The 14,861-nt window shown below is 44.7% G+C and overlaps 2 protein-coding genes across 5 annotated transcripts in view; both read right to left on the bottom strand.

The window, feature by feature from the left end:
* The window catches only part of AMBRA1 (autophagy and beclin 1 regulator 1), a 126,173-nt gene extending 116,738 nt beyond the window's left edge, over window positions 1-9,435 (bottom strand). Inside the window, exon 1 of one of the 3 annotated variants that reach the window (XM_066188001.1) lies at window positions 9,348-9,435. The gene's annotated coding sequence lies outside the window, so the exon portion shown is untranslated. Of the gene's footprint in view, window positions 1-9,172; window positions 9,189-9,347 lie in introns of those variants that run through there. The other 2 variants (XM_066188003.1, XM_066188002.1) reach the window with 2 other exon arrangements.
* A 1,689-nt stretch (window positions 9,436-11,124) lies between these two features.
* On the bottom strand, window positions 11,125-14,789 carry HARBI1 (harbinger transposase derived 1). Of its 2 annotated transcripts, none has more exons than XM_066187999.1 (3): window positions 14,345-14,789; window positions 13,518-14,249; window positions 11,125-12,965 (listed from the first exon to the last, which is right to left on the bottom strand). In XM_066187999.1, exons 2-3 carry the CDS (start codon window positions 14,185-14,187, stop codon window positions 12,589-12,591), a joined length of 1,047 nt encoding a protein of 348 aa, XP_066044096.1. In that variant the 5' UTR covers window positions 14,188-14,249; window positions 14,345-14,789; the 3' UTR covers window positions 11,125-12,588. The 2 variants fall into 2 exon arrangements, with proteins under 2 accessions (XP_066044096.1, XP_066044097.1); XM_066188000.1 differs by having other exon boundaries at window positions 14,440-14,789.
* Window positions 14,790-14,861: the final 72 nt, after the last annotated feature.

Below are 14,861 nucleotides of genomic sequence, written 5' to 3'. Positions count from 1 at the left end.
GAAAGTCGAGCTAGCTGGAAATTCCCTGATGCTTAATGTGAACAGCATGGGGATTATGTATTTTAGAGAAGCTGAACTCCATGGTGTACAACAAGCCTCCTTTTGAGAATCTGTGAAAGTTAGCTAAACATTAGGTAGGAATTACTCTACAAAATAAAAAAAAAACTTACTGGAAAGCAACACAAAAACTAAAGATATCATACTGCAGGAGAATTCTTAAAAATAACTGTACAGATTAAAAAACACCCAGATCAAAAAAACTTAGATGGATAACTGGAATAGATGCATCCAAAAGCACAATATAACACAGGAATCCCTGAACTAAAAATCTTCTTTAGCTAAATGCTAATAAATCCTGATCCGGATTCTGCAAACAGCCCCAGGCACCCATGTTCAGAGATGACTAGATTCAGATGGTAAACAGAATGGAGGAGGAGGACAGCTCACAACACCACAAGCAACAAAAAGCCCACTTTACAGGAGGAAACTGTACGTCCAGTTTAACTCCTGATCTAGTAAAATTAAGAAAATAGTAGCTGAATATTCTCTATGGGTGTATTCAGGGAATTCGGACTACAACAAGCCAATAATAAACATAAACAGGACACCAATGGAAGACCGGTCCTGCAGCTGGAATAAGCTGGAAGTTTGAAAAGATTTAAACTTTGGAATAGCCTTTTGATAGCTATGAAGGATAAACCACATAAATAACTTGAGATCATGGTAATTTACAAGCAGGATAACAACCACTCAAGAGAAAGAACAAGCTCTGACAACCTAGCAACATTTCAGTCCTATCAGAACTAATGTTCCCTAAAGTACAATAGCAACAAGGAAATCAAGACATTTAACAAATGACTTTAAGTTTATTTATGCCGTGGACAAGTTTACATATTGTAAAATAAACAGAGAGACAATGCCCACTTCACTGACTGCCATCAGTGAAGTTCTAGTATCCACCTTATTGAAGGACCAAGTCATCTCCACTATATAAAACCAAGTACATACCTTAAGACAGCTCATCTAAATCTCTGCACATGTGTTCTAATTTATTCAACTAATGTGGTGATAACAAACACTTCATATGTGAGCCTGAGTGCTTGAACTTCATGTTTTTCCCTCAGGGACTGTACCTCGATTTTTCAGCTTCTTCTTACTCATGTCTTTATCCCATTTTAAAAGTACACAAAGGAAACACCCAGAGCTCTAATGCCTTCACAGTACCTTGTTAACCTGCTCAACATTTTTAAGAGCTGGGATCTCTTCAGAAGACACTGAATGTATCCTGCTTGAGTGATGCTGAGGTTACCTCGGGTCCCTTTGGGAGCCAAACTTTATCCTTTGTCTGAATTAGACTGAACACAGTAATTGTGCCACTAGCTGGTGACACGTTCAGCAACACTTCAGACAGGCAAAGAAACTCAGAGCCTTCAAATGAAGCAACAGATGCAGTGTAGCATTGGCATGCAGAGAACACAGGCATAATTTTTGCTCATTTTAGCAGGAAGCCTTTAACCTTTCTACTGGAACATGTTCAGCTTCAGTTTGTTTCGGTGTGGGGCTTTGGGGGTTTTTTTCTTTAGGTTTTTGGTTTGTATAGGGGTTTTTTTTGTAAGGGTGTTAAAGGAGCCAATTTCTTCTCTAACCTAGTACCCACCAACTCCAGACATTTTGCTCAAATATAAGCTGAACAATGACAGCATATTATTAAATAACATTAGCAGATAAACCATTGAAGTACCAACCACATTTACAGCCACTCATCAGCCATCTGACTAACAAAGTTTAAAATAAATGCAGGGGGTTTGAAAATACTTCTTGGGACTCAGCATAAATAAAACTTGCAGCTCATTGGATCAAACCTGTTCAGGCAAGTGGTGGACTGATTCAGGAGCAGTGTCTATTACAAATACCCACAACTATCACAAGTGATAAACAGCTGACCACCTAAAGAGGAATTGGGATTGTTTTGTTTTCTTCTTCTTGTTGAGTTCGTTTTGTTTACTTGTTTTAGAGGGGAGGAAGGGAGACTTGGATGGTTGGTTTAATCAGAATGACCAAAAGTGTCCAACAACTGCAAGATTAGCTGATGCCCTGAATGTGATCCAGAGCACCACAGAAAATTCTGAAAATGGAGAGTCAAGAAATTTTTCTATATTTGGCAGCTTCTTTTCCTTAAGTGTTTTCTCCCTTCAGGGCATTTCAGGACAACATGCTGGGCTGTTTACAGTTTTGGAAAGTGAATTACACAGCCCAAACCCAAGCCTTTTACTTGCTCTGTACCAGCTGTCCTCAAAGAAGCCTGAAGAATTCCCAGTACTGGAGTAATGCAGGTTCACTGGCAATTGTTGCTTTACAAATGCTGAACCTCTAAAAACCCAAAGTGAAGCTGCAAATTGGTGATACCTCATAGTGGTACATGACCCCTTGAAAACAGGTAGGGCAAGAAGAGGAATAAAAAGAAGCACGTTCACTTTGCCATATAAAAAGGATGTTAAGATGCATTATGCAATGGCTCACCATTCCAGTTCAAAACCTCAGCACTTTACAGAGATGATGGTCCCATCTCTTAATGTGCCCCCTTCCCATCTTTGCTGCTATTAATTTTGTGGAGATTCTGGTACCAACACGCTGGGAGCACAGCTGGCGTTGATACAAAGACAAATATTGCACTACCTTCATGTTATTCCATTCTTCATGGGGGAAAAACATTATTTCATGTGGCCTTCAGCTCTTAGACTAATCTATTACCACTGCAAAGAACTCTGGTTGTGTGCTGAGCCCCACACTAAAAGCCTTTCCTAATGCATGTGCAGACAATCAGTGTAAACAGCTCCATCAGTGTTTAAAAAGGAAAAAAAACCCAAAAAACTGCAATCAGTAAATGATATTTACAATGGGAGATCTATCCTGAAGATACAAATGTCCAAATAATTTCAGACAATTTTGCTGCCCAAAGAGATCTCATGTGACTGATGAAGAAAGAGGCAATATGAAGTGAAATATTAAAGCTGTCACTGACTTTGCAATCTGGATTCCACAGAGAGAATACATTTATAAGACTCTGTGTAAAAGACCAGAGGAAAAAAAAAAAAACCACATGCCAGTAGTTTTGGTCTCCAAGTCCCTTTATCAAGTTTTAAGACTTCCAGAACGTGTTGACTGTACAACAGCCACGATCCACACACAGCTGATGGGCCAGGGCTGTATAGTTTGTATTAAAAGAACATACATGAGAAAAAAACAGACTCAAAACACAACAAAAGCAAAACTGGTGAACAATGAGGTATGCCACTGTCACGCAAAAACCACAAGCAAACTTGTCTCTAGAAAAGAAGAAGAAACAGGATAGAATACTCAACTCCCCCAGCTCAGGCCAGGGGCCTACCTATCTCGTAAGCCAGAGTTACTTCTCTTTTCAAGTTGTCTGTTCTTAAGCAGCGTGTTAAGAACTAACAATGTCATTGCAGTTATTCCAAAATAAAGTGCAGCACCTCAGGCTTTAACACCAGCAACTTACTAAAAATTTCAAGAGAACTGCTTATTGTATTTAATAAATGTTAGTAATTTAAGTTTCATTTAATAAATATTAGCGGTGATTTATCATTCCCACTACTGCACATGTGGGTGGGTTCTCCAAGAGCAATCAGATCATCAGACAGGCATGAAAACAGTGTCTGCAGCACTAGAGCCCAAGTGCTGTATCTTTGCTGACAGTGATCCTAATGAAGGCTGCAGTCAAAAGACAGGCTATTTCCTCTAAAGATTTTCTACAAGCTGGTTTCTCTTGTCTTCTACACAAATTAATTTTGAAGCAAACTGCCATACCAAGACCCCCTGTGCTTTTCAGAAGCTCCGAAGAGCAAAAAGTGCCTACAGAAAACAGCCGAAGATCATCTTGCCAAGGACTATGAACCATAGAGCCCCTCTTTTTGCAGGCACTTCATTGATAAAACAATAAAATCTGCTTCTGACACACACCGACTGAGATCTCCAAGAACAAACCAGATGCCTAGAACATCTTTTGGAATATATATAAGCAATCACACAGCTCCAGGGACTTCCTAGTCCCCTTCCTTGTTTACAATGTGTGTTTCCCTCCCTTCAGCAACATGGAGATTTTGAGGCCATCATTTTCCTAAATTGAATGAAACAATACCACATAAGAAGCTCAAGAAGGACTACACCAGATGGAAGACTGACTTATACTTGCAGTTTTATTAAAAACATTGATTCAATCCATATCAAATGTCATGCCATTCCCACTAACCATTTTTGTGTCTCCACCTGAAAAACTGAGCAAAATTTAAAAACAAGTTTATGTAAAAACAAAACTAAAAAGCTGATTTGCCCTCTTTGCACTGCATCAACTCAGCTTAACAAACAAGACAACTCCAGGAGCCCCGGTTTGGTAAGTAAGTCCTGGTTTGCCAGTAGCACTGGCATTTGAACAATGCTGTAACAACAAAATCAGTAAAGTATAGGCGACAGGACTCATATCCCAAATAATCAAAACATAAGTATTGGAAGACCTGGACTATGTTCATTCTTAAATGACAGCACCACATGAATTTTTGGCAATGTACCTGATTAGCTATATATGTTTAAATTTACTTCAAACAACGTGATTTGTCTTCCCTTAACTCCATTTGTGGTAGTTCCAGATGACCCTTGAGACTGTCTGTAGAGGTATTAGCTCTTCTTGTGTTAAAAACAAACAAAAAAAAAAAAAACCAAAAGAAAAGAAAACTAACAACAACAAACAAACAAAAAAACCAAAAACACCCCAAACAAATAAAAAGGAAAAAAAAAAATCCCAACCAAAAAAACCCCCCAAAAACCCTCCCCAAAAAAACCCCCAAACACCAGAAAACACAGTAATATCCAAATGAACAAAAAATTGAAAATAAAGCTACATTGGACAAGAATCTTTAAACAAGGCTAACCCACAAACAAAAACAGTCTACAGAAGGGTAACAACTATCTTAAGCATGATTAATCAAAAACAATGAAAAAAATGAAACTAGAACCCCTTATTTTGTTCTCTTTCTACTTGTGCCCTTGATTATGCTTTAAAAAATAAAAAAGCTGCTTAATTTAAGAATTTAATTAGAACAAGAGTCAGTCTTCAACTAAGCGCCCCTAAACATGGAGAATAAAAAACACTTACGAGAAGTGAAAGAAAGTTTATGATGCAACTATCCAATAGAATCCAAAACTAATACCATGAAGGCACTTCCATTATATGGTCCTGGTTTCACTCTTCCAAGTTTTTAAGTACTCCCCAAAGTATTATACTGTAAGCTGGAGTTTTTCCTTGATTAAAGCCAGAGAGAGATGGAAAGTAATTCAAAAGCACATTTTCTGTAGATGCAGTAGACACACTGCTCTAAATTGCACTCGCTGCAATAAGTGTTTACACATAAAACAGGATTCCTAAAGAAAAATAACTTGTCTTAGTGCTTCATGATTGAAAAATTCACATCTCAAGGCTGTGTTTTAAACTGCAACTACAAACAGCTCTGGAAATTCAATTACATTGCAAAGATGTCAATAGTACTTTATCACTTCGAGATCCCGTATGACTGCAACAAGGGGCTAATTGCCATCAGAATCTTAATTTGTCTTCCCAGTCTGGATTAAATGAGCTAAATGCACAAAAAAGAACTCTTCAGTCAAAAGAAGTCCATTAAAATGCTGGCTATTTACAGCAAAGTGATGAAGACATAGAAGAGAAAGTTGCAGATATCAACTCCTAAAGGTCAGAAAATGAATGGTAAATATAAAAAGGGAAGTAATAATAATAAATGTAAGTGATCACCCATGTCTGGAGTCTGACACTTTCATTTACCAATGAGAATATGGAGCACTTTCATAACTATTATTACAACTTCCACATAAACTTAATGAATTCTTGAGAAGGGAGATATTAGCTTCAATCCAGAAGATAAGAAGAGAATAAATACAATTTCACAAAGCTGTAAGGTAAGTCAAACAGCAGAACTGAGACCTGAAAGATTAAGAGTTGGTTTCCACAACTCCATACTCAAACCATAGTTTTAGTAGTATCCACAGCAGGAAATGAGAGACAGAGAGAAGAGAAAGTCAGAGCAATACAAACAGAGCAATACAGAATTCAGATTAACCCCCTAAAAATTATTTTCATTTAGATAGAAAGGCAAAGGGATTTTCAATTCAAAATTCCATTATTTACATTAATAGTCACATCAAGGTTCCTCAGGCTCAAGGGCCACAGCCAAGTGCCCCCAAGTGACATCACACATTCCACAGTAATGTGGGAGTGCCAACCCTACAGAGCAGCAGGAGCAGCATCACACACCCCCCAAGGTGAAGACAAAGTGTTTCATGCATTCAAGGCTGCACTTAAGGCACATGCACCTTATCCAAGTAAAAAAGAAAAAGCTACTGGACGCAAGAACTTGTTTTGGAAAATACAGGTCATATAATTTCTTGCTCACGTGGAAATACGGTTACAAGACAAAAAGCAAAAACGATCTGCACAGAAGCTGAGGTCTTCACACAAAGATGTATCAGAATTATAGAAGAGGTGGGAGACCACGAAGATTTAGACTCTGAGCAAAGAAACACGGCCAGTTCTTGACACCATTGACCTTCTTGGCCTTAGACGGAGTCTGTGGGAGTAATAAAAAGGGAGGGGAAAACACGTCCAAAGCATGAGTCAGAGATTCCTCTCAGCAATTCTGCGCTGCTCAAGGTGGAGGATTAGTAACACGTAGCAGGAAGAAGGAAGCAGGAATCACTCTGCAAGGACAACCCCAAACACCTCACTGAGAACATGTCAAGTGGAGCTGTGTGAGCACACGCATTAAGATGATGCTCTCCATGCTCAAGCCTGACACCTCATCATCCCGTCCAACAAACAGTTTACAAAAACTGGACACAACAAAGAGCTGCTAGACAACAATCCTACTCAGAATTCCTAACAACCAAGTCCTGAGATGCAGACAAGTCCTGCTCCATCTTGCAGAGGAAAGCAGGTCTCCTTTCAAGCAAACCAATCAATGGGTCTTTCATTAAGCAACTACTAGATCCTGTAATAACTTCCAGTAAAATATTTCTAATATTAATCCTCTTCCACTGCATATCACACCGGCATTCACTTTTGTAAATCAAAATTCTTCTGTCCTTATCTTACTAATCTTTTTTTTCTATCACCCTCCTTGCTAGGATAGTACAGGGTTACTAGCACACAAGATAACTCTTACCATGTACTGTGCTCTTTATCAGGCCCTCAGAACCTCAACAGGGAAAAAAAAAAGTACCTTAGTGCCGTTTGCATTAGTAGTAAGTATTCACATCAACAATAACTCTTGCAAGACCCACGAGTTCAGTCAGCCTGCTAACCATGGCATAAAAGATACTAGAGTTTCTTTCCAGAAGTTTCTTAAAAAAATAATTACTCAGATGCCAAACTTCTGGCAGAGGGACAGCAGCAGACTGGATCATTGCTTGCCTTCTTTAGAACTGGTTGTTACAGCTGCATAAAAGTTAGAAATGCTGTTCAGAAAATGGAAAAGTAGGAAACAACCAAACAAGAATCTAGAGGGTCAGTTATGACTCAGAAAAGGGCAAAAGAAAGAAAACCAAGAAGAAGCTGTCAGCAAAGTAAACATTCGGCAGAAACTGCCCAGCAACTCGATCTCAAAAGGCATGTCCAGACATTTGGATCCAAATACATTCTTCATTCCAAGTATTAAGAAAAATATAAATGCCAGCAGAGAGCCCTACTCATTAAGAGCCACACTGCCACAAATAACACACTTACTTGTGACCATCAAAATAGAAATGGATCTTTTTTTTTTTTTAGTTACCCAAAGAAGCATCAATTGTGGACTCCAGAACCGGCACACAAGTGACACTGAAGAGTTATGAATGTTAGGAAATGCATTAGAGAAGCCCTCCAGAACACAAGAAAGGAATTTAGCAGAGAATCTCAGGTCCTGTTGCCTGCATCACCCATAAGGCATTCAAATCTCCATGGATTTAACCCCATACCACATTCTGAAAACTGACCCAACAACAAACTTAACAGACCAGTAATGGACCGGCAATAAGTGCAAATTACCAGCAGGTCATTCCTAGGTCCCTTTTTAACATCCCCATTAGCAATTTGAAAGAGGATGGGAGTGGCAAAGGCAAAGAAGCCAGATGACATTTGCAGAGGACACCAAGCTGGGTGGAGCAGTAAACAAGGACGAATATAGAAAAACACACTAGGTTTTTAAATAAAGCCCAAAGAACACTTCATGCAGAGGAGAAAACGGAGCAGCACTGAGCACTGACCATATTTACACAGACTTCACATTCATACAACTGATCTTCCTGAAGACAGGCTGGCATCTAGATAACAATTCTGGAATCAGTCTGCTACCAGAGAACAATACTCGAAAGTGTGTAATGAGAAAAGCTGCTCATAACCACCTTCAGGGTCTCTTGAAGATGAAACGCTAATTTAGTGCAGGAAAAATTGCTTTCCAAAGGCAGCCGAACGCGTGGTATTGACAGGACCACAAGTAATCCAAAAAACGCTACAGGAACACTACAGAAATTTATGTGTTGTCAGGAAAAATGTGGCAGATGACAACAAAAAACGTTCCCACAGCTGGCGAATTAGCTGGGTTGGTTTCCTCACGAGGCAAGACGCAACCAGAGGCACACCTGAACACATTCTATACCAAACACTACTTTCACAAGCAAGTGCTCTGCAACACGCTCGAACAACAGGAGAGAGAGAGTGCAGACAACACTTGCTGCACATTTTATTTGGGTACGGCCGGAAAACAACAACAACAACAATAAAGAACACTACGTCAAAGCAACAGCCCCAGCCGACAAGCGGACCGAGCCCGGACCGCGGGTCGCCGGACGGTGCCGTAGGGGCAGCAGGAGGGGCGGAGGCGATAGACAGGGAAGCGCCAAGAACCCCGGCCGGGACAGAAAACCCGGTCTGAGGCACACTCAAGGGGGCGGCAGCGGGGCACGGGCGGCTGTCCCCGGGGGCTCCGCTCCCCGCGGGCCGCGGGCGGCAGCGCCGCGGGTTTCGCCCTCCCGCCACGGCGCGCGGCACGGGGCAGCGCGCCGGCCTCCCGGCTCCCCCCGCCGAAAGGCCGCGGCTCCGGAACTCACGTACAAAGGCCCCGGCAGCGAGCCCCGACTCCCTCCCGACCGCGCTCCACCCGCCGCGGCCTCACGCGGGTCGGTACCGCCGCCTTCCGGGGCGCCGCCGCGGGGCCGGCCGCGCCCGCCCGGGAGCGGCGGCGCGGCGTCGGCGCGGGGCCGGCGGCGCGCGTAGGCCCGGAGCGTACCTGCAGCGGCGGGGCCGGGGCGGAGCGGGGCCGGAGCGGGGCCGGGCGGGCGGAGCGGCCCCGGGGTCGGTCGTCGCCGCCGCCGCGCCGAGCTCCGGCCAGGCGGGCCAGCCGAGCGCCGAGCGGGGCCCAACGGCGGCGGCGCCGAGCGGGGCCCAACGGCGGCGGCGCCGAGCGCGGGACCAAGGCCCGAGCAGCCGAGGCTAGAACGCCGCCAGGCAGCGCCAGCCGAGCGACGAGGTCTTCCACCGTCGCCCGGGGTAGACGGAGGGCAGGCGAGAGCAGTCGAGCCCCGAGAACTACGGGGCAGGGCCCCTGCCCAGAATTAAAAAACTATATAATTTATCTTAGGGCCGTGTGGGATACCGAAAAAAACGCTCTTAGCATAATGAATGTAAACTAATACGTACAATAGTCAGACTGTATAAAACAGATTGGAAGTTACTGTTCTAAACTTCCAAGATAAGGGTCGTCCAGACTTCAGAGGAGAAATGGGTGTTAATGTCTTCACAAAAGCCCAGGTCCGAACGAACCCGTCCGGTGCTGAAGCAGGGGCTGTGCAGGTCTCCAGGGTGTCACAGAACCCAAACAGTTTGAACTCCTCAGCTTCGGGGCCATATGCAGCAGGCGGGTCGCGAAGGCTGGACCTTCCCAATGCCTCAGCCAATGGGGAAAGGAAGAGGGCAACGTGCAGTCGGGAGTTTAGGATAAAAGGAGGCTGCGTCCTCCAAAAGCTTGAGCGACCGCGCGGGGGTATGGCCCTGTGAACTCTCTCCCTTTACTCAAATACAGTAAATAAAATCGCAGGACTCCTCTGTCTCCTTTGTGGACGCTGGCTTTTTTCACGGCGCGTTTTTCTGCATAAACCAAATCACAAATCTCAAAGCAAGTTGCAGAAAATAATTTTTTCCAAGTTGTTTTCAGCCTGGAAAAGAGTAGGCTTCTGGATGACCTAACTGCTGCCTTCTGGTATTTGAAGGGAACTTAGAGGAAAGATGGAGCAAGACTATTTACAAGAACGTGTAGTGACAGGACAAAGGGGAAGGACTTTAAATTCAAAGACATTAAGTTTAGATTAGATATTAGTAAAATTCTTTACTGTGAGAGTGGTGAGGCACAGAACCAGGTTGTCCAGAGAAGCTGTGAATGCCCCATCCCTGAAGTATTCACCCTGGGTGGATGGAGGGAGCTCTAAGCAACCTAGCCCCATGAGGGAAAAGAAAAAAGGCTTTTCTGAGAGAAAAGTAAAAAGTCCGGGTGAATTGTTTTGAAGGAAGCTGCTTAAGAGTATGTGGTGGAAACTGCTCCCTACATTTCCTGAGTGAAAAGAAGGGTACTGTCATCTGACTCGGGCAAGAATAGTGGTCAGTGGATTGGCTTTGTCTGGTATGGCCTGCTGCAGTTTTTGCCCAAACTGACAAGCAGTGAGATCAGTTTAGAAATTAAACTCTACCACTGGTGACAGTGGCTGAAAGAAGCAGCAAATGTGTTCCAGGAAGTGCCTTCACTCTGAGTTTGCTCTGGCCTCAGCACACGCTGGGACGAGCTATTCATAGTAAATTGAGAAACTCCAGCTTGTCATTAAGTGACAACGTTTGTACCTACACATGTCCAAGTCTCACTTGACCTTACCACCACCCACACAGCTCATTCAGTGTCTGCTGGTGTTTTGGTCTAGTGAGCAGTATTTTAAGCACAGACCATCAGATGTGATTATGAGCCATCAGGCACCATATACAGCAGCAACTCTTACCTTAAAAATGCTTATTTTAGAAAACAGTTCTTGTCTGCTTTTTCCTAGGTAAAAGGAGCAGTTTTGCTGCAGTGACCAGCAATAGTTCTTGTATAATACCTTGTGTAAAGAAAACTAAATTACATCTGAGATCTTCGTACATAACATTTCACAGCTCTCATTGAGGCTTCTGAAAATGTCTTGTTTACACGTCATCAGGCATGCTTGGTTTCCTGTGAGAGAGTAAGTGCTTACTGCCACTGCAAACCTGGCAGAGTGTATCTAACCCTGCATCTCCACCCTGCACTGCGAAACGTGCCCCATACACTTGTATTCGTCACACGTGGGGCATGATCCAGGCTCACTTCCTCTAAAAGGACAGACCCACAACATCAGGAACTTGCACTGTTACATTAAGTATTTACAGTTTTGTAGTTTTCTGCATTCCCTACCACTTTTGTTACATTTACTGCCCAGTAAACAATAAAATCTAAGAAACAAAATTTTCTTAGACTGCTGTCATGAGATCCTTGGAAACACTTGTGCCTTTTAGAAAGAGAACATTTCCAGGAAACTGCCCAGCCTCGTGCCAGCAACTGCGTGCATCAGTCATCTTGTTCCACTGAGGAAATAGACTGCCAGCACTGCCAGAGCAGCCTTTCCACACCTCTGCTTTGATCTAAATGGAGAACTTTTGCAATCGGTTCAACTTCTGTGACCCAGTCAGTCCTTGGTGTTTCTTTTACAGCAGCCAACAAGATGACCAGTTTCCTGATGCAGAGGAGAAAACCAGCCTCACCTCTACTAGGCCATTTCCTGATATCTGTTAAGTACCCAACACAGGCACCAGAGCTTAACATTGTCTTCACCCTGTTTAGGAAAGAAGGAATGTTCAACCCTTTTAGATATGTGCAAGCACTAGTGTGTGCCCAGCAAAATGCCAGACACCTCCCAGAACACAGCTGCCAGCTTCCAGAGAAATCAGTGGGGTTTGTGAGGTGTACAAAATGGCAGAATGGCATTGAGCAAGAATTTACACCTGCAAACAAAAATATAAATGTTTGCTTTGCTGCTCATGAATTCATAGTAGAGAGGAGCTCATGTGGAAATTTAATTTGTGCAAAATACTGTTTAAAAATCAATCATAACTGTTTTGAGTTACACAGTGGAATAGACTAGTTGCTTTGTAAAACAGTGCAAGGTTTACAGATTTTCCATCACTATAAAAGACAATTTCCCTAATTTTCCCACTCTTGTCACATTAGTCACTGTTCTCTTAGACAAGTGAAAGGGCCGTCTCTAAGCACCACGACAGCAAAAATGTACCAATTAAATTGAATCTCTGGAGAGACTGAGGGAAGTTCAGAAATTTGCCTGAAATGCAGAGAGTAAATTTCCTCTCATCTCACATCTCCTTAAGTCTCTACAGGCTTACAAAAGAGGAGGGGGCATATTTGCTCCAGATAACTTCCCAGATGAACTGTTAGCAGCCATCTCTCTATCACAACATCAGCTAAAATGAGTAAGTAAAAGTTCCTGCCGAACACGACAGGCTTCCGAGTCCATTGATTCCGTTTGCTCGTATTCTTCTTCCGACTGTTCCACGTGTCCCGTGGCTGGTGCAGACCACACGTCCAGCCCATGTTGCAGGGAGATGTTATGAAGCACGCAGCAGGCCAGGATGATGTGGCTGGACTTTTCTGGAGAGTACTGCAGGGTGCCTTTGGAGCCATCGAGGCAGCGGAAGCGTGCCCGGATGGTCCTGAAGGTGCGCTCAATGATGTTGTGAGTGGCAGAATGGGCCATGTTGTAGCGGTACTCCGCAGGCGTCTCGGGGATGTGCAGGGGGGTCATCAGCCACGTCCGCAGCAAGAAGGAGCTGTCACCTGTTAGCAGTGGAAAGGTTACACGCCTACAGTTAGCCACAGATTTCAGCCTGGTTTTCTGCGACAGCAGATACAGAGTAAGTTCTTCCTCTGGCCAAAAGAGAAGGAATGGAAGAAGTAACTCTGGCTCACAAATGTGACAAAGTAAAGGCATTGAGTTTTGCTCAAAAAAATCCTGGAAGATTTTCCACAGAAGAGTTTTAAGTGAATTAATTTACTGCATAAAACAACAGGAAACAGTTGGAGCAGGGCAATACCTAGAATTAAAAATAGCATAATTCAGCATGGAAAGGTGCAGAATACTGAAAGAAAGCTACTAATAGAATGAATGAGGAATAATACATACAATAATCAGATTGTATAAAACATACATTAGAAGTTACTGTTTTAAGTTCCCAAGATAAGGGATGTCAACACTGAATCATAAATCTCAAAGCAATTTGCAGGAAAGCAACGAAAATAAACTCATCACTTGTGGCCAGAGGTTCTCACTCAGTAAGGAGACAATATATAACACTTTCTACTGAAAACAAGGACAAAAAATTGACTTACCAAGTAGCCAGCCATCTTTATGTAGCTCAGTTTCAAACTGGCTTGTGAGGGCTGCCTGCTCTAACACCGTGCAGTCAGCCAGGCTGCCTGGCCAGTGCGTTTCAGCACTAAGGAGGACTCCTCTGGAATCACACACCATGAGGCAGTTCAGGGAATGGAGACCCTTTCGGTTCACATAGGACAGGTCCTCAGCATTTGGCGCTTTGATTGCCACGTGGGTGCAGTCAACCACCCCCAGCACTCCCGGCATTCCTGCCAGCCCATAAAACTCCTCCTTCAGGGTCTGTACAGTAGCTTCATCTTTAGGAAAGTGAATGAACTGTGAGGCTCTTTCCACCAGTGCCTCGGTTACATTGGCAACACAGCGGCTCATCGAGGCTTGGCTAATGCCAATAGCATCCCCCATGCGAGTCTGGAAGGAGCCGGAGGTATAGAAACCCAACGCAGCAAGTATTTGCGTCTCGGGACTGATGGCCCTGGACCGCTGTGTAGGGCGTGAGAGAGTGGCTCCCAGGAGATCCACGAGGTAGCAAATGAACTGTCGGGGGAAGCCGTACGTGGATACTAGATACTCATCCGTGACATCCTCCAGCTTGAAGCGATCCAAAGTCCTGTGTCCGCGGCCATAGAGCAAGAGGTCGCAGTCAAGAACCGCGATAGGTACGGCCATGGCTGCCGGCCAGGGGCGTCCCCTGGGGCTCCTCTCTGACAGGGCTTTCCCAGAGGCTTCACCTGCATAAAACAAAAGAGGATACTCAGAACAGGTATTACTGGTGAGCTTTTCAGACTCCGTTACCATTTTCCTTTCAGTCTGATCATCAGCAAACCTTTTTACTTTTCTTTTTCTGCTTTTAAATACACGGGCAGCCAGGTGGGCTCCCCGCGGAGCCGACAACTCTGCCCGGCGCTGGCAGGAATTTACCTCCCGTGGCGGAGAGGGAGCTGGAGTCGTCCCCAGTGACCGCCGCCGGGCCTCGGCGGACACGAGCCGCGGGCAGCCGGGCGGGCGGGCTCGCTGCTCTTGCCGGGCGCCACGGGCCGCCCGACCCCCGCGGGACTCGTCCCACTCCTCGCCGGCCCCGCGGCCGCTCCCAGGCGGTCCCCACCGTCCCGGCCCCGCATTCGCCGCGATAGATTCGCCACAGGCAGGGGCTACCGGCCGGAGCGGCGCCGGGCGCTGTCCCGCTTTTCTCGGCCTCGGCGACCTCCTGCCCCGCCGGACTGCGGGCTCAGCGCGCCGCGGGCGGGCGGGGAGCGGCGGCTGCGTGCGGAAAGTGCCGCTGCGGACACTCAGGTACCTCCCTTCTTCCCTCCCTTCCTCCTTCCTTCCTCCCCCCGCGCCCG

Source organism: Chamaea fasciata, unplaced genomic scaffold, assembly GCF_029207755.1.
Source record: "Chamaea fasciata isolate MVZ Bird 193981 ecotype frontalis unplaced genomic scaffold, bChaFas1.0.hap1 SCAF_7, whole genome shotgun sequence".
Classification (NCBI taxonomy): domain Eukaryota; kingdom Metazoa; phylum Chordata; class Aves; order Passeriformes; family Sylviidae; genus Chamaea; species Chamaea fasciata.
The sequence above is the reverse complement of the archived record's forward strand: the minus strand, read 5'-3'. Positions and strand labels throughout refer to the sequence as shown.

Excerpts from the sequence above, each read along its gene's own strand:
- HARBI1 (XM_066187999.1), bottom strand. The coding sequence starts at position 14,187 with ATGGCCGTACCTATCGCGGTTCTTGACTGCGACCTCTTGCTCTATGGC. Across the intron at positions 12,966-13,517 it reads TAAAGATGGCTGGCTACTTG|GTGACAGCTCCTTCTTGCTG; the intron begins GTAAGTCAATTT and ends CACTGCTAACAG.